This window comes from Pezoporus flaviventris, unplaced genomic scaffold, assembly GCF_033815535.1.
Source record: "Pezoporus flaviventris isolate CSIRO_AGI_PZ_B2104156 unplaced genomic scaffold, CSIRO_AGI_Pfla_v1 ptg000036l, whole genome shotgun sequence".
Classification (NCBI taxonomy): Eukaryota; Metazoa; Chordata; class Aves; order Psittaciformes; family Psittacidae; genus Pezoporus; species Pezoporus flaviventris.
In genome coordinates, this window is record NW_026892584.1 from 40842479 (window position 1) to 40864904 (window position 22426).

General features: G+C 40.1%; 1 protein-coding gene across 16 annotated transcripts in view; it reads left to right on the forward strand.

Moving 5' to 3' along the window:
* Positions 1-22426, forward strand: part of MARK3 (microtubule affinity regulating kinase 3) — a 64168-nt gene that overhangs the window by 13113 nt on the left and 28629 nt on the right. For 14 of the 16 annotated variants that reach the window (XM_061464069.1, XM_061464070.1, XM_061464062.1 and 11 more), the window contains 5 exons: positions 103-294; positions 8316-8369; positions 14864-14912; positions 15589-15654; positions 18095-18165. In XM_061464069.1, the coding sequence (XP_061320053.1) occupies positions 103-294; positions 8316-8369; positions 14864-14912; positions 15589-15654; positions 18095-18165 (432 nt within the window). The remainder of the gene's footprint in view (positions 1-102; positions 295-8315; positions 8370-14863; positions 14913-15588; positions 15655-18094; positions 18166-22426) is intronic. The other 2 variants (XM_061464066.1, XM_061464076.1) reach the window with 1 other exon arrangement.

Sequence of the window (22426 nt, forward strand, 5' to 3'; positions counted from 1 at the left end):
TTTTCAGAGGCATTGCTAACATTTTTGCATGTTGTATGCTTCTCATCATTGATGTGTTTTGTCTTTATTTCTCAGCCTTATTTGTGTGTGTTTTTATTGCAGCACACGTCCCATGGAGACGGACGGCAGGAAGTTTCCTCTCGGACTGGGCGCTCTGGAGCTCGCTGCAGGAACTCTATAGCTTCCTGCACAGATGAGCAGCCACATATTGGAAATTACAGACTCCTTAAAACAATTGGAAAGGGGAATTTTGCAAAAGTAAAACTGGCAAGGCACATCCTAACTGGCAGAGAGGTAAAGTGGTATGAATGTAAACAGTAGTGAATTGCAGTAGGTGTGCAGATTCTCTCAGAATAATATCATCCAGGTGAACATTTTAGCATGTTTTACTAGAGATATTGCCACTCATGTATGATTAAAATGGAAAACTGTATCTTTTAGTAATTATTACAAAACAAGTTCTCTTAAAAATAATCTCTTAAATTTGTATTTTTGACAAGTCCCTCTCCAAGTGAACTGTGTTCAAGTTTGCTACTAGAATTCTCTGCTAAATTCTCTGTTCCCAAAACAGAGTTTGATATATAGCAATTAAGCTTGCTGCAAACACTGCCTCTTGATGTCTCTGTACTGCACTACTGGGGCTCTACTGGAGGGGAAGTCAGGAATGAGAATGAATATATCTTCTTGGTTATGGTCTGAGTAGCCCAAGCACAGTATTTTCTTGCCAAAGCAATGTTTCTCCCAGGAGTTTTGTTAGCATATGCAGTGCTGGGCAGCCTTAGGAAGACACTCCAGTTTGTTCAGAGCTGGTTTGTGTGTCTTGCTCAGCGTTGTGTGGTGTAGACAAGCTTTCTCCTGTATCTTTTCATAGTGTCTAACTCAGCTCCATAACTAGTTTCTGCAATGCAATTAATAACTTGCAGTTAATGATGGTTCTGATTTGGTGAACTGTAGTCCTGTTTGCTTGTTACAAGTATTTCTTAGTGCTCTTTTATTAATAGCAACTCTGTGTACTGAAAGAGGGAGAAACACCTTTTTGACCTTTTCTTGCCGATCCATCTAATGAAGTAAATGTTTGCTGATATCAGCAAGGACTTCTAAAGAAAGCTATGTGGCTGACTGCAGCACTTTAAGGGAATTTCTTTGTTCTGAGCTAATACTAGTTCAGTAGCACTAGGAGGAACAGAGAGGACATAAATTTGCAAGAGTTGTTGGGAGGGATTTTATTTATTTGTTTTGGTTTCTTGTAAGCTGCCACTTCTGGTGATGAGCAGTTGTATTCTGGTGTTAAAGTCAGTGTTCCTTTGTAGAGAAAGTTGTTGACTCCTACTGTGATTAGTTGCTTAGTTGCTTTCCACTTAAGTTCCCTTCTCTTTTTACTAATACTTAACACAGGAAATGCAAGTCCTTGGGTACTTGGTTAGTATTTCTTTGCTATTATTATATGTATAGGAGTTGGAGGTAGGTAGTATGTGTCACACGTTGCTTTGCAAAATTTGAAGTGAATTTTCTTTACTTGCGCTTAACTGTGTGCTGACCTCTGGTTCATTATTTTTGTCTGAAATTTCAACATATAAAGTGACAGTGCAAAATCTTTGGCCAGATTTTGAAAGATTCAAGTATTAAGTTTCTTTCACTCTCATGAAATAAATGTCATTCAATCAGTTCAGAGCCTAAATATTTTCCAGTATGTAGCCATTGGTCCTAGTTGACCTAGAATGAGTAACATTCCTTTGAAGCTAACAAGCTAGTTTATAGGAATACCTTGAAGGTATTTAAAACTTAATTTTTTTCTTTTTGTAAGATAGATGAGTAAAAGTTTCTCTTCTTGGTAGGTGAACTGTACAGCATTGATGATAATTGCGTATTTTAGATTTATGTTATCAGAGTTTTTCACAATAGTCTGGATAACAATTTCCCCAGTGTCATAGAATCACAGAATCGTTAGGGTTGGAAAGGACCTTAAGATCATCTAGTTCCAACCCCCCTGCCGTGGGCAGGGACACCTTACGCTAAATCATATCACCCAAGGCCTCGTCCAGCCTGGCCTTGAACACTGCCAGGGATGGAGCATTCACAGCCTCCCTGGGCAACCTATTCCAGTGCCTCACCACCCTAACAGGAAAGAATTTCCTTCTTATATCCAACCTAAACTTCCCCTGTTTAAGTTTTAACCCATTACCCCTTGTCCTGTCACTACAGTCTCTAATGAAGAGTCCCTCTCCAGCATCCTTACAGGCCCCCTTCAGATACTGGAAGGCTGCCATGAGGTCTCCATGCAGCCTTCTCTTCTCCAGGCTGAAGAGCCCCAACTTCCTCAGCCTGTCTTCATACAGGAGGTGCTCCAGTCCCCTGATCATCCTCGTGGCCCTTCTCTGGACTTGTTCCAACAGTTCCATGTCCTTTTTATGTTGAGGACACCAGAACTGCACACAATACTCCAGGTGAGGTCTCACAAGAGCAGAGTAGAGGGGCAGGATCACCTCCTTCAACCTGCTGGTCATGCTCCTTTTGATGCAGCCCAGGATACAGTTGGCTTTCTGGGCTGTGAGCACACACTGAAGCCGGCTCATGTTCATTTTCTCATTGACCAACACCCCCAAGTCCTTCTCCACAGGGCTGCTCTGAATCTCTTCTCTGCCCAACCTGTAGCTGTGCCTGGGATTGCTCTGACCCAGGTGTAGGACCTTGCACTTGGCATGGTTAAACCTCATGAGGTTGGCATCAGCCCACCTCACAAGTGTGTCAAGGTCCCTCTGGATGGCATTCCTTCCCTCCAGCGTATCAACCGTACCACACAGCTTGGTGTCATCGGCAAACTTGCTGAGGGTGCACTCAATCCCACTGTCCATGTCAGCAACAAAGATGTTAAACATGACCGGTCCCAACACCGTTCCCTGAGGGACACTACTCGTCACTGGTCTCCAGCTGGAAAACATTGAGCCATTGACCACAACTCTTTGCATGCTGCCATCCAGCCAGTTCTTTATCCACCGAGTGGTCCATCCATCAAATTGATGTCGCTCCAATTTAGAGACCAGGATGTCATGTGGGACAGTGTCGAATGCTTTGCACAAGTCCAGGTAGATGACATCAGCTGCTCTACCCCTGTCCATCAGTTCTGTAGCCCCATCATAGAAGGCCACCAAATTGGTCAGGCAGGATTTCCCCTTAGTGAAGCCATGCGGGCTGTCACCAAGCACCTTGTTGTTTTTCATGTGCCTTAGCATGCCTTCCAGGAGAATCTGCTCCAAGATTTTGCCAGGCACAGAGGTGAGACTGAGTGGTGTGTAATTCCCCAGGTCATCCATTTTCCCCTTCTTGAAAATGGGGGTTATATTTCCCTTTTTCCAGTCATCGGGAACTTAACCCGACTGCCATGATTTCTCAAATATGATGGCCAGTGGCTTCACAACTTCATTCGCCAGCTCCTTCAGGACCCGCGGATGGATCTCATCAGGACCCATGGACTTGTGCACTTTCAGGTTTTTAAGATAGTCTTGAACCAGTTCCTCTCCTACAGTGGGCGCAAGCTCTTCATTTTCACAGTCCCTGCGTCTGCCTTCCAAGACTTGGGTGGTTTGGTCAGAGCCTTTGCCAGTGAAGACCGAGGCAAAGAAGTCATTCAGAACCTCAGCCTTCTCCAAATCCTGTGTAGCCCGTTCTCCTGATAGCTTCCTGAGGGGGCCTACATTCTCCCTACTCTGTTTTTTATTTGCTACATACCTGTAGAATCCCTTCCTGTTATCTTTAATACCTCTAGCTAAGTTTAATTCTAACTGAGCCTTAGCTTTCCTAACCTGGTCCTTAGCTTCTCAGACAGCATCCCTGTACTCTTCCCATGCCACCTGTCCTTGCTTCCACTTTTTGTAAGCCTCTTTTTTCAATTGAATTTTCCTCAGCAGCTCCTTATCCATCCAAGGAGGTCTCCTGGCCCTCCTGCTTCACTTCCTTCTGGTTGGGATGCAACACTCCTGAGCTTGCAGCAGTGTCATTAGTTTACTTGTGCCCTTACAGAAGTATTTACCTCATCAGTCTTTAGATGGTGTTAACATTTTTCATGGCTGTCACATTGATGTTTCTACTGATGAGCAGCAGCACCTTGTACTTCACTGAATCTTGCTTTCTTTCCTAACTCATCTCCAAGGTTGTTTATATCAGTTTTCCATTGTATTTGATAGTGCATCTTAATTCCTTCAACAGACTTAATCCTTATGGTTTGACTTTATGTGCCAAGGCCACTGATACAGATACTAAACAAGATTGGTCCTAAGTCTTGTCCTTGAAGAACTCTTACTCATTTACTTCCAACTTGGTATCTCTTTAGCCACTTCTTTTAATTAAAAACTCTGTGCACATTTCACCTCATCTAGGTCAGTAATTTCTGTGCATCCTCCTAGATGAGGCTTTACAGTAGTCCAGGTAGTCATACATTGTTTGTCTCCCTAGGGCAGAATTAACTTGGGAAAATGTGTGTCATTTAACCCTTCTGCCTGTGTCTGTGTATTTCCCCTTGTGAGTTTTGAGCTCAAGAATTTTGTGGTAAATGGCTCTACTGGGGGGGGGGGGGAACGGGACAGGGGACGGGGGACGACTGGTAATTTCTAAACCTGTTGCTGCCATTTTGTTCTTGATAGATGTTGGAAATCCATGCTACAAGAATGCCTTCCTCCCCTTCCCCCCATTTTAAACCTGCCACTCTTCAGAATTCAGGGATAAAGTTCTCAGTCTGGCCTCAGCTATGCAGCACTCATCTTCCTGAATCTGTGTTTTCTGGCTTTACACACTCATTCCTACTGGCTGTCCTGTCTTTGTTCCTCTTCTTTTTTCCATCTTATGTACCAAAACTTACAATAAAATACTAGCTTTGGGAGTCACACTTAAATGACTTTTAATCTCTGCTGTATACTTGCTGTATTTGAACTCTACTTCTTTTTGTTATCTGTGTGGCTATTCTTGATGTTATTTTAAGTCTCCAGTTCAATTACACTTTATGGCAATTCCCTCTTTATATCTCTGCACTGATTAACTTCTGAATAAATCATGCAGCATATCAGCACTTCTCTGGCACTTCTTGGGAGGATGGTATGTTTGTTCAAGCATTCTTCTAGGGTAGTTGCTCATCTCCTTATACCTGGAGTCCTTGAGTATGAATTTTCCTGTTGCTTGAGATACAGCTTTCATGTTTCTAACTGGACCGAGTTCCAGGGCTCTCTTTCCTTTCCATCTTCAGTGTGCTTGCAGCATGTATGTTAAGAGCCCAGCCTCAAATTACGGAAAGGGAGAAATGTTTTGCCCTTTGGGGGGTGATCAGAGCATCAGCCTAACTGAGGAAGTTGAATTGTCCTGCCAAGAGGTGTGTGGCCTTCTCACTGCAGAGTTATGGAGGTGGGGTTAGTTTCACTTCACTAGAGCTGGTGTTTGGAAACACTCCTTCAAGATCTTCTGTCTAGAAGAGTACTATTCAAGTCTGCTCTTTCAAAACAAAAAGTCTTCACTGTAAACCTGCTTTTGTTAATTCTTTTACTTTAAGCCATGTCTTTTCTGTTGTAATTTATCAAAGGTTATTTCTTCTGGCAAGTTTTTCATACTTGCAAAATCAATTTAAGAGATAAAACTACCTTTTGCTGTTACTGAGGTGGTTGGAATCACAGCCAAAAATGTATGGATCCTTCTGTTCATTAAAAGCATGTGTTCAGTTAATAGCCAGGAAGTTGAAGTTTCCTAGTGAGACAGGATTCTTTCAGGATCCAAGTCTGACTCCAGGGAATCTGTTGTCATCTTCTTTCTGTTCTTCTCTTGGAAAAAGTGAAATTTAAGAGTGAGAAAACATTCTGAATGGTAGCAGTTTGGCCAGTTTGCTCAGTGTCTCAAATTCTGATTGCTTTAACTCCCTCATTCAAGTAATGTAGGAGGAATGTTTTAAGTCGTGTTATTGTGAATGGTGAAAGCAAAGTTAATTTTAACTCTACTGACGATCTCACACAGAATATAATAGATGATGCAGTGGTGTAACAGCGTAGGTGGACTTGTGTTCCTCCAGCATTGGCCATACCACACAATACCTGAAACCGTTCCAGATTCACTTTGTGCAAAGAGAGCAGAGTGGAAGGCAATTTGAACTTTTTTAACTATGCTTAGTAAAATGGAGGATTTTCTTTCTCAGGCTTGTCAGAACTATTCTTGGGGGTAGGTTCCCTTTGCCTGTGATTTGGAGACCTTATCAAGACACCTGAATTTGGTGCCTGTTCTGATGATGGGTTCAAGCTCTCACAGCCAGTGTTAACACATTGTACTCTCAGTGTTCACATGAATAGGAATTCTCTAAATTCGTCCTGCCTCTAAGGCCATAATTAGTGCACTGAACAGGCCTGTGAGTCTGCCTTTAAGAAAACTGAGGTGTGTACCTCTCCTGTATCTCCAGGGCTGACTTTGTTTGCCAATGTGAGAGACCTCTCTGATCATCTGGCACCAATGCACAAGTGAGAGAGGTGAGCTGTGTTTTGCAGAAACCCAATAACCTTAAGCTTACATCTTCCAAAGATTGACCATAATCATTACAGTTTAGAACACAGAACTGCAACGTTTTTCTGAGTGGAATGCACTTACCAAGCAAGCAGCCATTTTCTGTGGCATGGGCGGTCCTGGGACACCAACTGACTTTGAAATAACATCTGCTGTTGACAAGGGCAGTGCTTATCCTATGTCCAACATGGATTTATAAGGGATTGCAGGAAATGAGTAACTTTGTTACCTTCATGACAATAGTTCAACAGGCATAAAGGTAGAGATAAAAATCTTTCTTGGTTTCGTACACAGCTGCTAATGTAAAAATACCTATTGCTTAATGTGTTTATTTGTATTTTTGAAGTGATTTCTCAAGGGGTTTTGCAATGGAATTCTGCCTCTGGAAATAGTGATCTTTAATTTCAGTAGCATACCTTAGAAGAAAATACTCCCCAAAGCAAAAGTATTCTTAAATGATTTTTTGGTGATGTATCATCAAATCTTGCATCTAGAAGGGCTCAAAATAAATCTTGAAGCTCAGTTTCAGAAAACACCATATCCGTCACACAATTCTGTGATGCACCCAAGCATTGAACGCTCTGTTCCCCTCTTCTTCTCTCCATCATAATGATCCATCCATGTGTTTTTTTGTGCTTGAGTGTATGAATATGAATTTGCTTTGATGTAAGATACTCTTTATTCCATATGTTACTAACCCCAAGTTAATGAGATGAGAAAGACAGCACAAAGTGATGCAGGGAAACTGGAGATGTGGCATGGGGAGTAGCAGCATATACTGTTTGAGCCAAAAATTGAAGGGGAATCGAAAGCCCTTGCTTTGCACCAGTGAGGTATTATAATCAGCTGAGTTGCAGCATCTTGCTTTTTAGAGAGACACCATCTCCTTGGCTTCTGTAAAGTTTCTTCTGGTATGTTTAGTCTTTAATTTAGAAAGGAAAAATACCAGTTGGCATGTAATTCTAGAAAGATTCACGTTTCCTGTTCTAACTCATCCTGTATCCAACTTGCATTGCACTGAAGCTAGTCTTTTGCCTGTTCATTGCCTCAAATCATCAGGTTATGACTAGTTAACCATGGTACTGAATTTAGGTTTTGATTATTTTGTGAAATTTTTATGTTCTTCTTTCATATTTCTGTGCAGTATTTAATGAAAAGATGAGAACCAGTAAAGGAGTGAACTTGCCCAAATCATTGTACTACAACCAGTGGGGTTCTCTTGATGAATGAGTGATAATTCTTTTCATATCCATCAGGGAGCAAATTGATACAAATATTCAGTGCATTTCCAAAGGTGAACTTACTTCCTGCTAAATCTGTCTGGAATTACTTTGTTCTGAAATCTCTGTTTTTAGAAGCATCTTCACAAACTGCCAATGCTCAGTCAGTACTCTGTAATCTGTTGTGTAATTACACTGTGTAACTATTACCTGTAGGCACACTGCTCTCTATCTGGGCACTTTCTGGTGTTGGAGCTTCCATTGTTGTAAGCGTGATGGTCTCAATGTCAAGCAAAAGACTAAGAGGGATTCTCATCTTAGTATGCTTAAAATACTCGGGAGGTTTTGTTTTCCACTCTGTTGTTTAGTTTGTTGCAGTAGAAATAAATTACAGTTTAGCTGTTAATTTAAAATGTTTTTACTTCAAATATGAGTACATAATTGGCTGAAGAAACTGAGTGGTTTCTTGTATAACGTTCATGTTTTCAATTTGTGTTGCTGGATTTGACCATCTTGTAATAATGCTGCAGTGTTCACATGGAAAATACTGATTATGAACTCTTCCTTTAGGTTGCCATAAAAATAATTGACAAAACACAGTTGAACCCAACTAGTCTACAAAAGGTAGGTTTTTGCATTTAATCTTCCAACTGCACTGTTTTTTTCACTCCCACTTTCTATTAACCCTGAATGCCTGTGCTGGAGAATCTGAAGCATTGCATACGTTGCACACATCTGACTACAGTATTTAATAACTAGTTTTGTAACATATTTTTGACAACCCTGCAGTTATTCAAGGTGAACTCGTACAGAGCTGTGTACATGGTGTTATGTCCTCATGTCTTCTTCATGCGGGTCACTTTCTTAAACTTACAAATAGAAAGTTTACCTTCTGTCCTCTTAAACTTGAAAATACTGCCTGTGTGCTGGAGGCCAGGTAGTATCTATGCCTTTCATGTAGTTTGCAGCAGGAGAGGTGATGCAGTTTTATGGAATGAATTGGGGCATGGCTATTCTGGTTTCTTCCCTCTAGCCTCAAATGTTTAATGTGTGCTGTTACAATTGTATTGCCTTATCTATTTTAGTAAGTAGTGATCAATCCTGCTCTTTGATCAAGGCAACCGGTCTGCTTTGGAGTGCCTACAGGAAGTACATTTAAATGTTCCTTTTACCTAGGACTTTTCTAACTCTGTCCTTTTAAGTGCTGTAGTCAAAAAGCTTTTTATTTACTTTTGAGTACTTCGATAAAAAAAGCTCCTTACAATATTTCTGTTTGAATGAGAGAATGCCCAGAACTACCTGCAAACAAAATAGCATAACTAGAGTAAACTGGAGAATATACACATTCGGATCTTATGCAAATACTAAAGAGATCGTGCAACGAGATGTTTTTATCAAAATGAATACTGCAAAAGTAAATTGGAAAAACACACAAGTTCTTACCTTACATGGTTTGGTTGAGAGGCAAAGAATAGCCTGTAGAAGAAAGGTTCTCTCATCTGAGCAGGTATCAGCTTCCTGCTGATTCTGTAGAATGGGTAAAAGCAGATAATGTGGTTCCAGTTTTCTCTTTTATTTCTTTTTCAGTTTAATCTCTGTAGTTATTGGTGATTTCTGGGTATGCAGAGAGGAAGTGAAATGCAAATTAGGTAATGCCGTGGATTAGGTGGAGTTGATTTGTGTGGCAGATCTGTGCAACTGGGAAGACCTGAAAAAATTACTAAATTCTCGGAGCATTTGGAAGAACAAAAGCTGTGTGATAGGAAGGAGAGGGTTCAGGGCATGGGAAGCATGGTCAGAGAAAAGTAGAGAGGCCATTTTGTTTTCAATCAAAAATGTAAAATCTTAACCCTTCAAATATTGTTGTCTTGACATTGGGCCACAGGGCTAGCTTGAGCTCGTATTAAAGTACAAAGCAAATGCTTTACAAGTCACAGGTTCAGTTAGCAAAGCCACAAGCCTTTGGGCCCTTTGGTTTCTGGGTTTCAGCCTGCTTGGTGTCCTCTTGTGTATCTGTAATTTCATTTTTATTTACAATTTATAAAACTAGATTATAAAGTGTGATTTGTAAATTGGTCTTGTTTTCTTTAATGGAGTCTGGAAGAATAGTACAAAACAGCAGGGTAGAAATCGGATCAAATCTGGGGAGTGAGATTGCTGATGTCCTGCCCTCTCTAAGCTCATTTATTATATGAGCACAGAAGAAAATTTAGCAAGGTATGTCTGTTCTCAATTCAAAAATTGAAACGAATTTTCTTAAATGCCTGTTTGCCGCAGTAAGCAGAGTGAATGCACAACGCTACATAGCAGTTTTCCTTGGTTAAGGCTTTTTTTGCAAACCCTTGCCTCTTTTCCCGCACCACTGTCAGCAGTGCCGTAGACTTGTTGCTTTTGAAGCCAGTTGCGCACACAACCTGTAGATGCAGGGAAGCTAGGATGGAAGTGCTTCTTGTCGTTGTGCTGCTGGAGAGAGCGATAAAATATTTGAGGTATGGTGGAGAGGGAAGGGCTGCTCTGAGACAAGGGTGTGGTGCTTGGTGTCTCAGTTGCAGTGTAGCCTCGTCATCCTTAGGTGGGGAAACAAATGGCAATTAAGGCTGCCAGGTCTGATTTCTTTGTAGTATGTCTTCCACACTGATACTTCAGCTGCCAGAAAGAAGTTAACTTTGTTAAGGACTTGCTTTGCTTTCTGGAGCAGTAATTCTTAGTATGCCCTTGCAGTAAGCTGTGGGTGGCTGCAGTCCTCACAGCTCAATATTCAACAGTGCAGCTCTTCAGAAGAGTTGGGTTTCTTGTCTGCCACTGAGGAAGTCTGGTAGCCACATGCAGCTACTCTTAACTGTTGTTTTAGGACCTAATTACTACTCTGCTGCTCTTGCTTAGTGAAGAGGAAACTGTAACTGGTACTTCCCTGCTTTGAAAGAAAAGGGAATTCTTAGAGCTTTTTTCCCATGCTGGTGGTGTTAGTCATAATGCCTGTTGTCCGCAAACGTACTTGTGTACCCAGTTCTAGTATCGGTCTCACTGGAAACAAGTGCTGATGTAGTAGTTCACTTCCTCCTAGACAAAAAAAAAATGCAGTTTTTTGGGTTTCTTTTTTTTTTTCTTTTGAATTAGCAATGCCATAATGCCATTATATGTAAGGTTTTGGGCTTTTTTACCAAGCCCTTGTACTAGTACTATATCACTTCTCGTTTTCCTTTTTTGATCTTGGCTCCTCAGCCAAATATTTTTTGTTCATTATGTGCAGATGTTTTGCCACTCGTTTGGGCCATTTCTTTGTTAAAGCTTTTCAGAGTTCTTAATCATCACTTTTAACATGGACCCTGCTCTTTCTGACCATGGGTCAATCAGTATTTTAAAAACTGCAAGAAAAGGTTGAGGACATTGACACACTTGAGAGGTGGGTCTCTGAGAGCCTCATGAAGTTCAACAGGCCAAGTGCAAGGTCCTGCACCTGGGTCAGGGCAATCCCAGCACAAATACAGGCTGACCAGAGAGTGGTTTGAGGGCAGCCCTGAGGAGAGGGACTCGGGGATGTTGATTGGTGAAAAGCTGAACATGAGTCAGCAGTGTGTGCTTGCACCCCAGAAAGTCAGGTATGTCCTGGGCTGCATCAAAAGGAGTGCTACCAGCAAGCAGGTCAAGGGAGGGGATTCTTTCCCTTTGCTCTGCTCTCTTAAGACCCCACCTGGAGTACTGCTTTCAGTTCTGCAGCCCCAAACATAAGAATGACATGGACTTGTTGGAGTGAGTCCGGAGGAGGGCCACCAAGATGATCAGAGGGCTGGAGTACCTCTCCTATGAAGACAGGCTGAGACAGATAGGGTTGTTCAGTTTGGAGAGGGCTCCAGGGAGACCATCTACCGGCCTTCCAGTACCTAAAGGGGGTCTACAAGAAAGCTGGAGAGCGACTTTTACAAGGGCATGTGGGGATAGGACAAGGGGGAATGGCTTTAAACTGAAAGAGGGTAGATTTAGATTAGGTATTAGGAAGAAATTCTTTATAATGAGAGTGGTGAGACACTGCCCAGAGACTGTGGCTGCCCCTTACCTGGCAGTGTTCAAGGCCATGTTGGACAGGGCTTTCAGCAGCCTGATCTGGTGCAAGGTGTCTCTGTGTGTGGCAGAGAGGTGGAAATTAGATGACCAACTTTAAGGTCCTTTCTAACCCAACCAATTCTATGATTCTCTGAGTCTAGAATCTATTTGTGTAGCAGACTAAGGATGTTTGCTTAGAATCTTTTGTAGCATCAACAGTGGAGTTACCCTTGATGAGATTCTGACCCAGCGGACTTTATCTGAGTATTGGGGGTGGAAGATACCAACAGTCAGTTGAGAATGAATTAAGCAAACTCATCCAAACTTTAAAAGCTGACCAGAGGCTTTCAGTTATATAAGCTTCCATTAAAAGTATTAGTGGAGTATTCAGAGTATATTATACACAAGTTCAGCAGAAGTGAATGAAAAAATAAGCAAAAAATAGTTACGGATTCAAGTGCTTTTAAATTTCTGCTGATCAAGAGAGTGATGGTGAAGTAGCCTACCTTGTCTAATGATACATGAAAAAGCTCCAGGAATAACATAGATTATTAAAAAATAGGCAGATTACTTGTGCCTCTGGAGAAAAAGAAAACACACATGCATAGGTTTTGAAATTACTTTGCATGGCCAAAAAATAGACTTGATCAATCAATCCTGATTGCATTTGAGCAGCTTGTCATCTAGCAAAGTGTCAGGCACAGACGTGGATAATGATAAGTAAATGTATTTGGCAAGCTGTTTGGTTTTTCTTTGCGTCCAGGTACTGTTTTCTTCACATGGGGGAGGAGGTCTGTTGAGGAGTGCAGTGAGGACCGCTCCGCAAATCTTAGCCTTTGCAGAAACATCAGAAAGCAGAGAATGGTTAGAACAGCTGATCTCTGGTCTGTTTGGGTTTTTTTTTCCTATTTATTTATTTACATCCCACCTCTCATTTTCTTTTATTAAAAGACACAAAGGCACAAAGATTTTGGTTTGACTGTTTGGTTGTTTTCTGTTTGTTTCCTGTGTTTCACTTTGTTTTGCTTTTATTGAGTAAGTGCACCTATAGATTTTTTTGAGTCATTAGTAATAAGCAGACATACTAAATGTCTTTATCTGAAATCTGACCTGAGGCAAATAGTGCAGTAGCATTTTTTGCTTCCTTACTGTTAATAACAGTGCTGCTATCTCTTATTTACAAAACTCTTTTCTCTTAAGTCTGCATTCCTGTGGAGCTGTGGACTTTCATTCTGATTCAGTCTCTTTACATTAAGTTCAGTATGATCTGTTATGTTGCTGGTATTTCTGTAGAAGTTGACGTTAGGTTTATTATAAAACCTCTTGATTATGCCCTCTTTTTGAAGTGGGCTCTTAGAAAATAATCAGCGCTTAAGAACATCAACCCCTCTGGAGTCTTCGGCTGGCAAGGGGGGAGCTGCAGAAGCAGAACAGCTACACTCTTAACTGCCATGTAGCATACTGCCTAAAAAGAGAATTTTGGGGGTTTTCCAAATACAATAACATTTGCACTTCAATAATAGTAGTAGTGATATTTTTTTTTATCTTGGGTCTTTTCTGGAAGAAGTGGAACTACTTTTATTTAATCTGCTATTAACCAACTTGATTAAAAGCAGTGTTTTATATTGCAGTAACACCACCTATGACATTTTTAGTATTACACGCAGATTTACTTGCATCTTCTAATTGTCTGCTGCAAAAGAGTTTACAGAGGGGAAGATAATTAACAGCTGATCAGTAATAGATTTTGTTTTCATTTGTGGTTTGTTAATGATATGTCATTCCTGTATTATCCTCCAGTTGCAGGAGGACAGAGTTTACTGTGTGTGACAGGCAGAGTTGAACTCTTTCGAAGTAACAGCTCAAGCAAACCCTTCGTGTGGGTATTGGTGCTGTGGGGAGAGAGGCTGTGGGGGGAGAGCCAAGATCCTTACAATCAATATGTGGTCTCTGGATGCAGCACTGTTGATGTAATGGCATTAGGGTTGATGTCAAATGGGCAGTTAGACTTACTTACCACCTGTCCTGCCAAAACAGATGTGCTGAGGTGGGCAAGGGACCTGGGCAGGAAACTTGAGAGGTAGAGTGTTTTTATTTGGGAGAGTTGTGTGTTTTGTGAAATTTTTCTATTAATTAATTCATGGACCTTGTGAGTCAGTCTGGGTTGACACCAATGCTTACATAAATGAAAGCAGTACAGTCCTGTAGCATGGGAAGGTAGATGGTGAAGAGGGTGGGAGCAAGCTGATCCCTTTGAGACTCAACCCCTGAAGTAATGATGTTTCTTCTGTCTGCTGGGGTCAGGGAAAACACTGTATTCTGTCTGTTAATTTTGGCAAGTACGTTCAGCATGTTGTACTGGCTAAGCAGGCTCAAAGGCTGGATGTCTGGCAGTGAGTCAGTGGAGCTGCAGTGACAAACTCAAGACTAGATGCTACCGTGTCTCAGTTGCCTCACAGGAACACTTCTGAATGACCAAAGGAGAGCCTCGCCTTTTCAGCTCCTAAAAACTTCCTACTTGTTGGTGTAGTTGGATAGCATACTTTTTGTGCAATATAAGCAGCTGATTTTTCACCTGTGAGGTCCTGTTGTAGCACAGTAGTTCCATGGCTTTAATGAAGTACTGAAAAGAGGTGAATTCATACCAGCAACATGCTGTAGTGGTCTGCAAAAGGTGCTGTGGTGAGGATTCACAAAACTTTGGAAACAGTATTTTCTGTGAAGGGGTGAAAGATGATGTGAGATGTACTGGCCTACTGGCCAGCAAGAAGCTGCGTGGGCTCGTAATGCCCCAAACATCTGTGAACCACAGAGCTAAGATCACTTCTCTCGTGAGCTGTCTGGAGTGCTTCGTGGTTGTTTTCAGTTTTTTGAGGGTTAATTTGTTTGGGGAGGGGTGTTAAAAGAAGCAGGCACTTAACTCTTCCTTCCAGTAAGTGTTTATTTCATGAAATTCACTGATATGCTAATAGTAATATTTGCCCTTTGTTTTTAAGTATTATGAAAATGATCAGGCTTTAGAAAGAATGGGTTTTACCTATTTTATTAACTTATTTCTTGTTTTATGTTTATTTCAGCTCTTCAGAGAAGTAAGAATAATGAAGATCTTAAATCATCCAAATATAGGTATCTTGTTTCTTTCACATAAGGAGAAATTTAGCATTTTCACTGTTAAAATTGTTGTGGTATGATTTTAGAAGATGATTCTGCTCTAGGGTTTAAATTTCATGTAGGGTAGCAGTAATAAATACTTTTTCAGAGCTGTGTATTCAAACAAACAAACCAAACCCAGAACACTTTGGTCCCTTTGCATAAAACTGTTGCTGTATAGCTGATAATTTTGTTCCTTTTGAGTGTAATACTGATTTTGACTGAATTCAGGCTCTCATTAAAAATAAACATATACCAAAACTAAAAAGTGATCAGAAAGTTGTTTTGGATTATACTTTGAAATGATAGAGTGTTGTTACGGGACTGCTAGCAAACTGATTGATAACTCATTTGTCACCATGTGTGCCAGTTCAATGCATAAAAAGGGCTATTTCTGATGCTCAGATTTTTGAAGTTCTGTTTCAGTTACTTTTCCCATGTGTGGGAAACAAAGTATTGTTTCTTGAGAAAATTTGTTCTGCATGAGTTGACAGTATTTTCCATTTAAGAACAGAACAGGCTTCTTTAGGGTAATAGTCTGATGTAGTCAAGCAGTAAGCAAATAGTTTGTTTCTTTGACAGAATTCTCTGTGGGGTTAACATAATACTTCTGCAACTAGTTAACTGATTAATAAATGGCTTTCTTTTCTAGTGAAGCTATTTGAAGTCATTGAAACTGACAAAACTCTCTATTTAATAATGGAATATGCAAGTGGGGGTAAGTAACTGCTGTGGTGACACATATAAATAAACTGTCAAGTGGGAGAAAGCACTTGTTTTCTTTAAAGTTTTGCTTTCTCATTCAGCAAATATTAATGTAATGGTAGTGTAAAATATTAAGCAAAATCTTTAATGTTCTCTGGGACTTCTTTGTGCAATATAATCAGGTAAAACTAACTTCTGAACTTACTGCAGTTTAATAACATTTGCTTTATTTTCACAGCTGAAATTTAATGGGAATCTTTATTCGTCCATCGATTGTTCCCATCCCTAACAAATACCAACCTTCTCAATTTATTGTACTTTGCTCCCTGCCTGTGGTGTCCTATTTTGTATAAGATAATTGGTAAAACCATAAAAACATAAAACATTTTGTGTTCATTTAGCTGTTGCTTTCAAAAGCATGAGTACTGCAACTTCTTTTTTTTTTAGATGTCGATGACATTTGACATGGCTTAATCACAGACCTTCTGCTGTCAAGAGCTGTAGGCTTAGCATTACACCACTGTAGGAAGAACTGAAACACTTATTCCTGATTGGTAGGGGTGGTGAAAGCATTCATTATGCCATGTCAGGCATTTTCGCCAGACCTAGAAGTAAGGTATTTGGGCTTAAATTACTCCTTGCTAGCTAAAACCTAATAGCACTCATTTTATCAGTGTGACCCTTTAGCATGAGTAGCTGGTAATCTCAAAATAGTAGAGGTTTTTCTTTAGTTTTGGGAGGGAGATAGGCTTCTTTTCAGAGAAAATCATCATTCTGACTTGGATGTTAGATTTTGTGAAGTTTAATGAGTTATTATGAATCAGGTAATGATTCTCTACCTGCCTGTGTTTTCTTCTAGCAGCTCCCTAAATGCTCAGCCACGATTTGTCTAAACAAAAACAAAGTTTGTAAAATACTATTAAAATATTGACTGGTACAGGTGCTTGTGGAGACATCTGTATGCTGTTTGGTGGTACTAGACTTAAAAGCGAAGACCTATTGCCATCTAGTGATTAGCTTCTAGGAGGTAGGAAGGCCATCAGATCTCTAAAGCAGTGAGTCTCTTCCTCATAGTAATCGAGAGGTACATCCTCACTGGTCTAAATGGCCATGAACAGTACCCTTTGCATGTGCCATGTTGTGCAAGACAGGAACACCTGTAATCTCAGTGGTAGGCATCAATTTCCCATATTTCCACTGTATCAAGATGCTGGGTACACAGGATGCATGAAAATCCTAGGCTGCATAATGAAAGAAACTACTGCTACAACTGTAGCACTTTGCATAAATTGTGAACAAGTCTTTCTGTGTTGTAATTTTTCCTGAATTCTTCCTTCAGGGTTTTTGAAGAAAAAGCTGTGAAATACAGCTGGGAACATCATCTGAGTTGGGTATTAAATAATACACTACAGAGAGAAGTTAAGCTATTTTATAGAAAATCCTCACATTCCCTCAGATTGCTCAGCTCAACTTTTCCTGCTGTATGATTCTGGGGTTTTTATTCCATTTGGATGGAGTTGCTTGGTTCAAAAAATGGAGTTACTCAGCTCTGCCCTTGTGAGGTGGCTATCTACAAAACATTTTTTTTCTTAGAGAGTTTACATATGTGATTCACTTCTAAAGTTTCCACTAATTTTGCATATTAGCAAAGAATTTTTAAAACTGCCTCTAGTCTGTGTTTGTAGGAGTCCTTATGTTCTTACGTACATGACTTGGTTTTGCTCTCACAAACATGTCAGTGTTTCATGAGTGAGTTCGCTGCTTGTAAAGTTAAAATGTTGTAGTCCACGTTGATGTGCTATAAATTGACTAAATGAAAAAATGCCCAAACACAAGAGATCTTTAGTACTGCTTTAGTAATCTACTTTAGTCATCCACAGCCGTACAACACTGGGCTTGTTCAGGAGTAATACTTTCCAGTGTATCTTACAGATCTGGTGGTTCTGTGATGGGTTATGTCAGTGTGTCCAGCTAGGCTCCTTATTGTGACGTTCCTTACAGGTACCTCTTCCAAGCCTAGGTTAAAGCTAAGGTTTCTGATTTTTATTAGAAACATTTTATGCACGTGCACAAAGAAAAATTCTAGTGCTTGTATGACAGTGTTTACAAATATCATGAGGTATTCTCATATATGAAACTTTTTTTATGGGGCGAAAGAAGATCATTGTGAGAAAGTTTGTGAAGGGACTTGTGTGATCTTTATTCACAAAACAGAAGTATGTTGCTCAATTCCCATCACAAATAATAGGAAGAAATTTTTTTTTTCTATACGCAGTTATTATTGTGTAGAGATGACAGTGTAATAAATTGCATAGCAGTTGTGCCTTGTTCTCTTAAGCTAACCTGTGATCATAAACTTGAAATACGTTTCAGTGAAGCTGCTGTGGGCAACTGCTAGAGAAAATCTCTACGTTTGGAAATTGACATTAATGTATCTTGTTATTGAATTGTAGGGGAAGTGTTTGACTATCTGGTTGCACATGGAAGAATGAAGGAAAAGGAGGCTAGAGCTAAATTTAGACAGGTATGTATTACATTCCTATGCATCAGCTTGCCCTGTAACCTCAAGTTTTTAGTGCTGAAATGAGTAAAACAGCTGTCCTTTGCATTCGACTTCTAGTAACATTCAGCATCTTGTGGACTTGTAGCCCTGAGTAATAAAATACTTCGGTTACAGTAGTACTTCAGAGGGGTTAGTAGTCCCTTCAGTGGCGCTAGTTTCCTTAGTGCTGTGTGCCAGGGTGTCCAGGATTACAAGAACACAGTGACTGCTTAATTTGGAAGTGTATTTCATTCCAAAATGCATTTCCTCTGGGTGATTTCATATATCCTTAGTTCAGTTGGTCTCTTAATGTTCTGGAAGTTGTTCAGATGTAACAGGCTACAAATAGGCCAGTTTCAAAACGCAGGCAATGCATGTAACAGGAATTCATTCACATCCACCTGCTTACATGAAAAGATGCAGTTTAATAGTTGATCTAAATAGTCAACTGAAAAGTAATTTCCCAGCTTGTTAGTTCAGCTTTTTTTATGATGGACAAACTAGCGCTGCAAAGATGTTGAATGTCATTGATCTGTAAAAAGCATTTCATTCTACAGAAAAGCGGTATTGGACATAAGCAGATATTTTTGCATAACTAATTTAAATCCAAATCTCTGCTTTTGTAGCATTTAGAGTTTCAGTTGCGGATCTGACTGGTCTAATAACTTTTTGGTTTCTGCTATTGTGCAGAAATTTGTAAATGCCTACTTTATTTTTATCCCTTTAGTCATGTAGATAACCTAGATAATCTTGTGAAAAGTAATAAGTATCAAAATTATGCTTCAGCTTAATGATGCTCTATGAAGTGAAATAATGAATAGGGACAGGAGTGTTTTATTGAATAGTATGTAGGGGTTTTAAACTGGTGAAATGTGGCAATGACATGACAGTTTCAGTGTTGGGAGGCTCTAACGGCTTCACTTCTTAAGGTTAGCCATGCAAAAGTAGAAAAAAATTGATATAATATATGAGACTTCCAGGAAATTAATCAGTGACTTTCACAAAATGCCTTGTAAAGAAAACTCTTCTCTAGTGTAGGTAGTGTGACCAAGAGGAACAACTTTGGAAACAGGAAACTGTGCCACAACTGTTTTGCTCCCTCTGTGTCATACAGTGAGAATTGTGTGAAAGCAATATAAGGAATAAGGTCAAAAGTAGCCATGAAAGTAAAGAAAAACAGAAGTGTATTAAACCCAGCATAAGGAATGTATTTGTGAGATCCTTGTTCCTTTGTTTTCTCTCATCTCTTTAAATCTTGTATTTATTCTCTTTAATCTTTTGGAAGAAAAAGAAAAAGTCACAACAAATAAACAGGACAGCCCCAAAGCAGCTGCAGACTTCATATCCCCAGAAGTGATTTGTCATTGTTGGGGTTATACAGCTTGGTAGTAAGGAAAATTTTTCTTCCTCTTTAACATCTTGCATATCTTCTTAAAGCTGCTTCCCTCCCTTTCATATTCTGGCAGGTAGAGAGCTTGCTTTTGTGATTGAGGGTTTCTGGTGTGTGTTTCTGTGTTGTGTTGGAGTAGATGTGATGGGTTGTGGAGCAGTTGTTCCCACTTCAGCCATCTCTTCTAAATCCCAGACTGTTGACTTGCTCTTTGTAATGTCACTTGAAGAGCTTCAGAGTAACTTGAAAGGATTTGCTGTTCTCTTTCAGATGTGAAAACATCTACTGGTATGGTTCTCTGCTCTTGATCCTCCATTTCGTTTGTCAGGAGCTGTGTGGGAAAAGATCTTGCAGTAATTCCATTGAAAACTGCATATTTGTTCAGCAATTACCCCCCTCCCCTTCCCCCTTTTTTTTTCCTAACAATTCAACTGTCCTTTAAGTGAGAACTTGTGGAAACAGGTCAAACATGTTTTACAGGTACACTCAGTGCTTAATTTTATGGGATAATGTGGGTAGTACAAGATATATGTAGCTTCATTTTTCAAAAACAGATGTGAAGGGAAAGAATTTGAAAGGTAATTACCTGCTGAGCTGGGTATTTGGCTTACCAAAGGCTGATTTTTATGCACTTCAGATTGTCAGCTTGTTGATTTTTTTGTTTGTTTGTTTGTTTCATTGTTTTTTTTACATTGGTAGAGTAATTGCTGTTTATAAAGATAAAGAGATGGCCTCACTTGAATTCACTGAAATACAAAGAAGCACGTTTTCAGTTTCTTCTTACAAGTTTTATCTGCTAGTGCAGGCAGCTGTGCTCTTTCCTTCCTTAACAGCTGATTTCAGGCTGTGGAGCTCAACCAATTTTGGAGGACCTTTATCTCAAGGATGGGAAGTTCTTGAGAGCTGCAAAAGCATGAGCAGCTGGACAAAAAAGAGAGAACCTTAGAAATAACCCAAGGAGAGAACCTGTAGCACGAACTCATTGTGCTTTGCTGGAAAGAAGAACATGCATGCAGGACAGGAGTTGGGCAACTTTGATCAGAGCTTGGCATTTATTAGAGGTTAGGACTCTGGCTGTGGGACAGTGTCAAAGGAAACTAGATCTTGCTGGGTTTACAGGTCATAAAGCTATTCATTTTACCTTGCTGTAGTCCCAGAATAGCTTCATATAGCTTGTAGCCGTTGCTGGAGGGAGAATGTTCTCTGTAGACTTTTTAACTGATTCAGTGCAGCTGTTTCTGTGTTAGAGACTTAGAACATAATAGGGAATTAATTTTTTTTTTTTTGTGGATTTGCTAAGTGGTTTAACAGAGAGTGGCTCTCTAAACTGAAGCAGCAGTTGTGCTGTGGTATTGAACTGAGTTCTTACAGTAGGTTGTATTGTATCTTGCTTTCAGGTCATATTTCTTCTTTTAGTAGATGGGATTTCTGGATCAAACACTTGTGTTTTATCTGAGAAGGCACTTCCTTTCTAGCAGGCAAAGAGCAGAATTTGGTAATTCTCCCTTTTGCTTGTTAAAAAAAAAGAATAAATGTTTTTTAGTTCAGTTTGTTATGCATAGTTCAGGTTTTTAGCAGGAAAAAAAAATACCGTGCTTGACAAGGAACACAGGAGAGAGTACGGACACTAAAAATACAGCCATGCTCTCTGCAGTTCTCCATTTCAAACTCCTTTTGTGCAGCCATGTGTGAGAAATTCAAATCCAGAATGTCTTGCATTCTTAACGTCACCTCATTTTTCTTCCGCTATTACAGACTTACAAGCAGTTCTGGTTCAGTCTTTTTTCCACAGAAAAATCTGATTCAGGGGGAACCCTCTGAATGAAAAATTCATGTGTATTTATTCCCTCACTTTACTGCAGCTAGTTCTGGCCTCCTTTCCTCTTCCCACAGTTTTGATGCAGATGCAGTGTAGAATTTTTAACGCAAGTAGATGTTAGGACAGGTCTTGGAAAATAAAAATGGTCCACAATGTGGAAGGGACCTTGAGAGGTCATTTATCTATCCTTTTGTCATTTAATCCTTATGAAGGATGGTTTATCTGCCTAGAGAAAACTTGATCTAACTTGTTCTTTAAAATCTGTGATTATAAAGAATCCCTCCCCCAAAATGAATTTCAATGCTTCAGTTGTTGCTTCTAGCAAAAAAAGTCTGCTTTTCTTCCCTCCTTCTTCCCACCTGCCAAGCATCAGCAAATTTCTCACACTGAAGTAGGCTGGGGGTGAAGGAGCTATCAGTGGAAACAGTGATGGAAGGTGGAAGACAAGGGAGTCAATCCAGTGCAGCTTTGTGCTATTTTTCATTCAGTTACGAGAGCTGTTCTTCAATTATTCATGTCATATGCATCACATTATTTCCCTTCCATTTAGGTTGGACTCGCGTCTGCAGTCTCTGTGCTATTCTGTTGCAATGCAGAGTAGTTCAGAAGCATCTGTAAAGGAAACTAGTGATTGATCATCTGCTAGACCTTCTGCTCTTAGCTGGAGTAAAAGCAGTTTAGGAGCAAGTGGTATGGTGCCATGTCTCTGCAGTCCTGAATAAAGCTTGGGGTGTTTGTCATGCTGTCAGCCTTGGAAGCCCCTGCAGAGTGAGCTCGTGACTGGCGCTGAAGTAATGGTAGCAGAGAAGAAAGGAAGGAAAACCAAAAGGATGGTACAAGTGGTGGCGTGAGAGCACTTCGGCAGTTTCAGTAACTGTAAAAAGCTGAACTTGGAGTCTGTAAGAGGGAACCAATATATGAAGGAACAAGCAGAAACAGATTGAAAGGGTAGGGAATGGAAATATTTCACCTTTCCATAAATTTCTTGGTTTCTGAGGTGAAATTTTTTTTCACGTGTGTGATTCAGTAATACT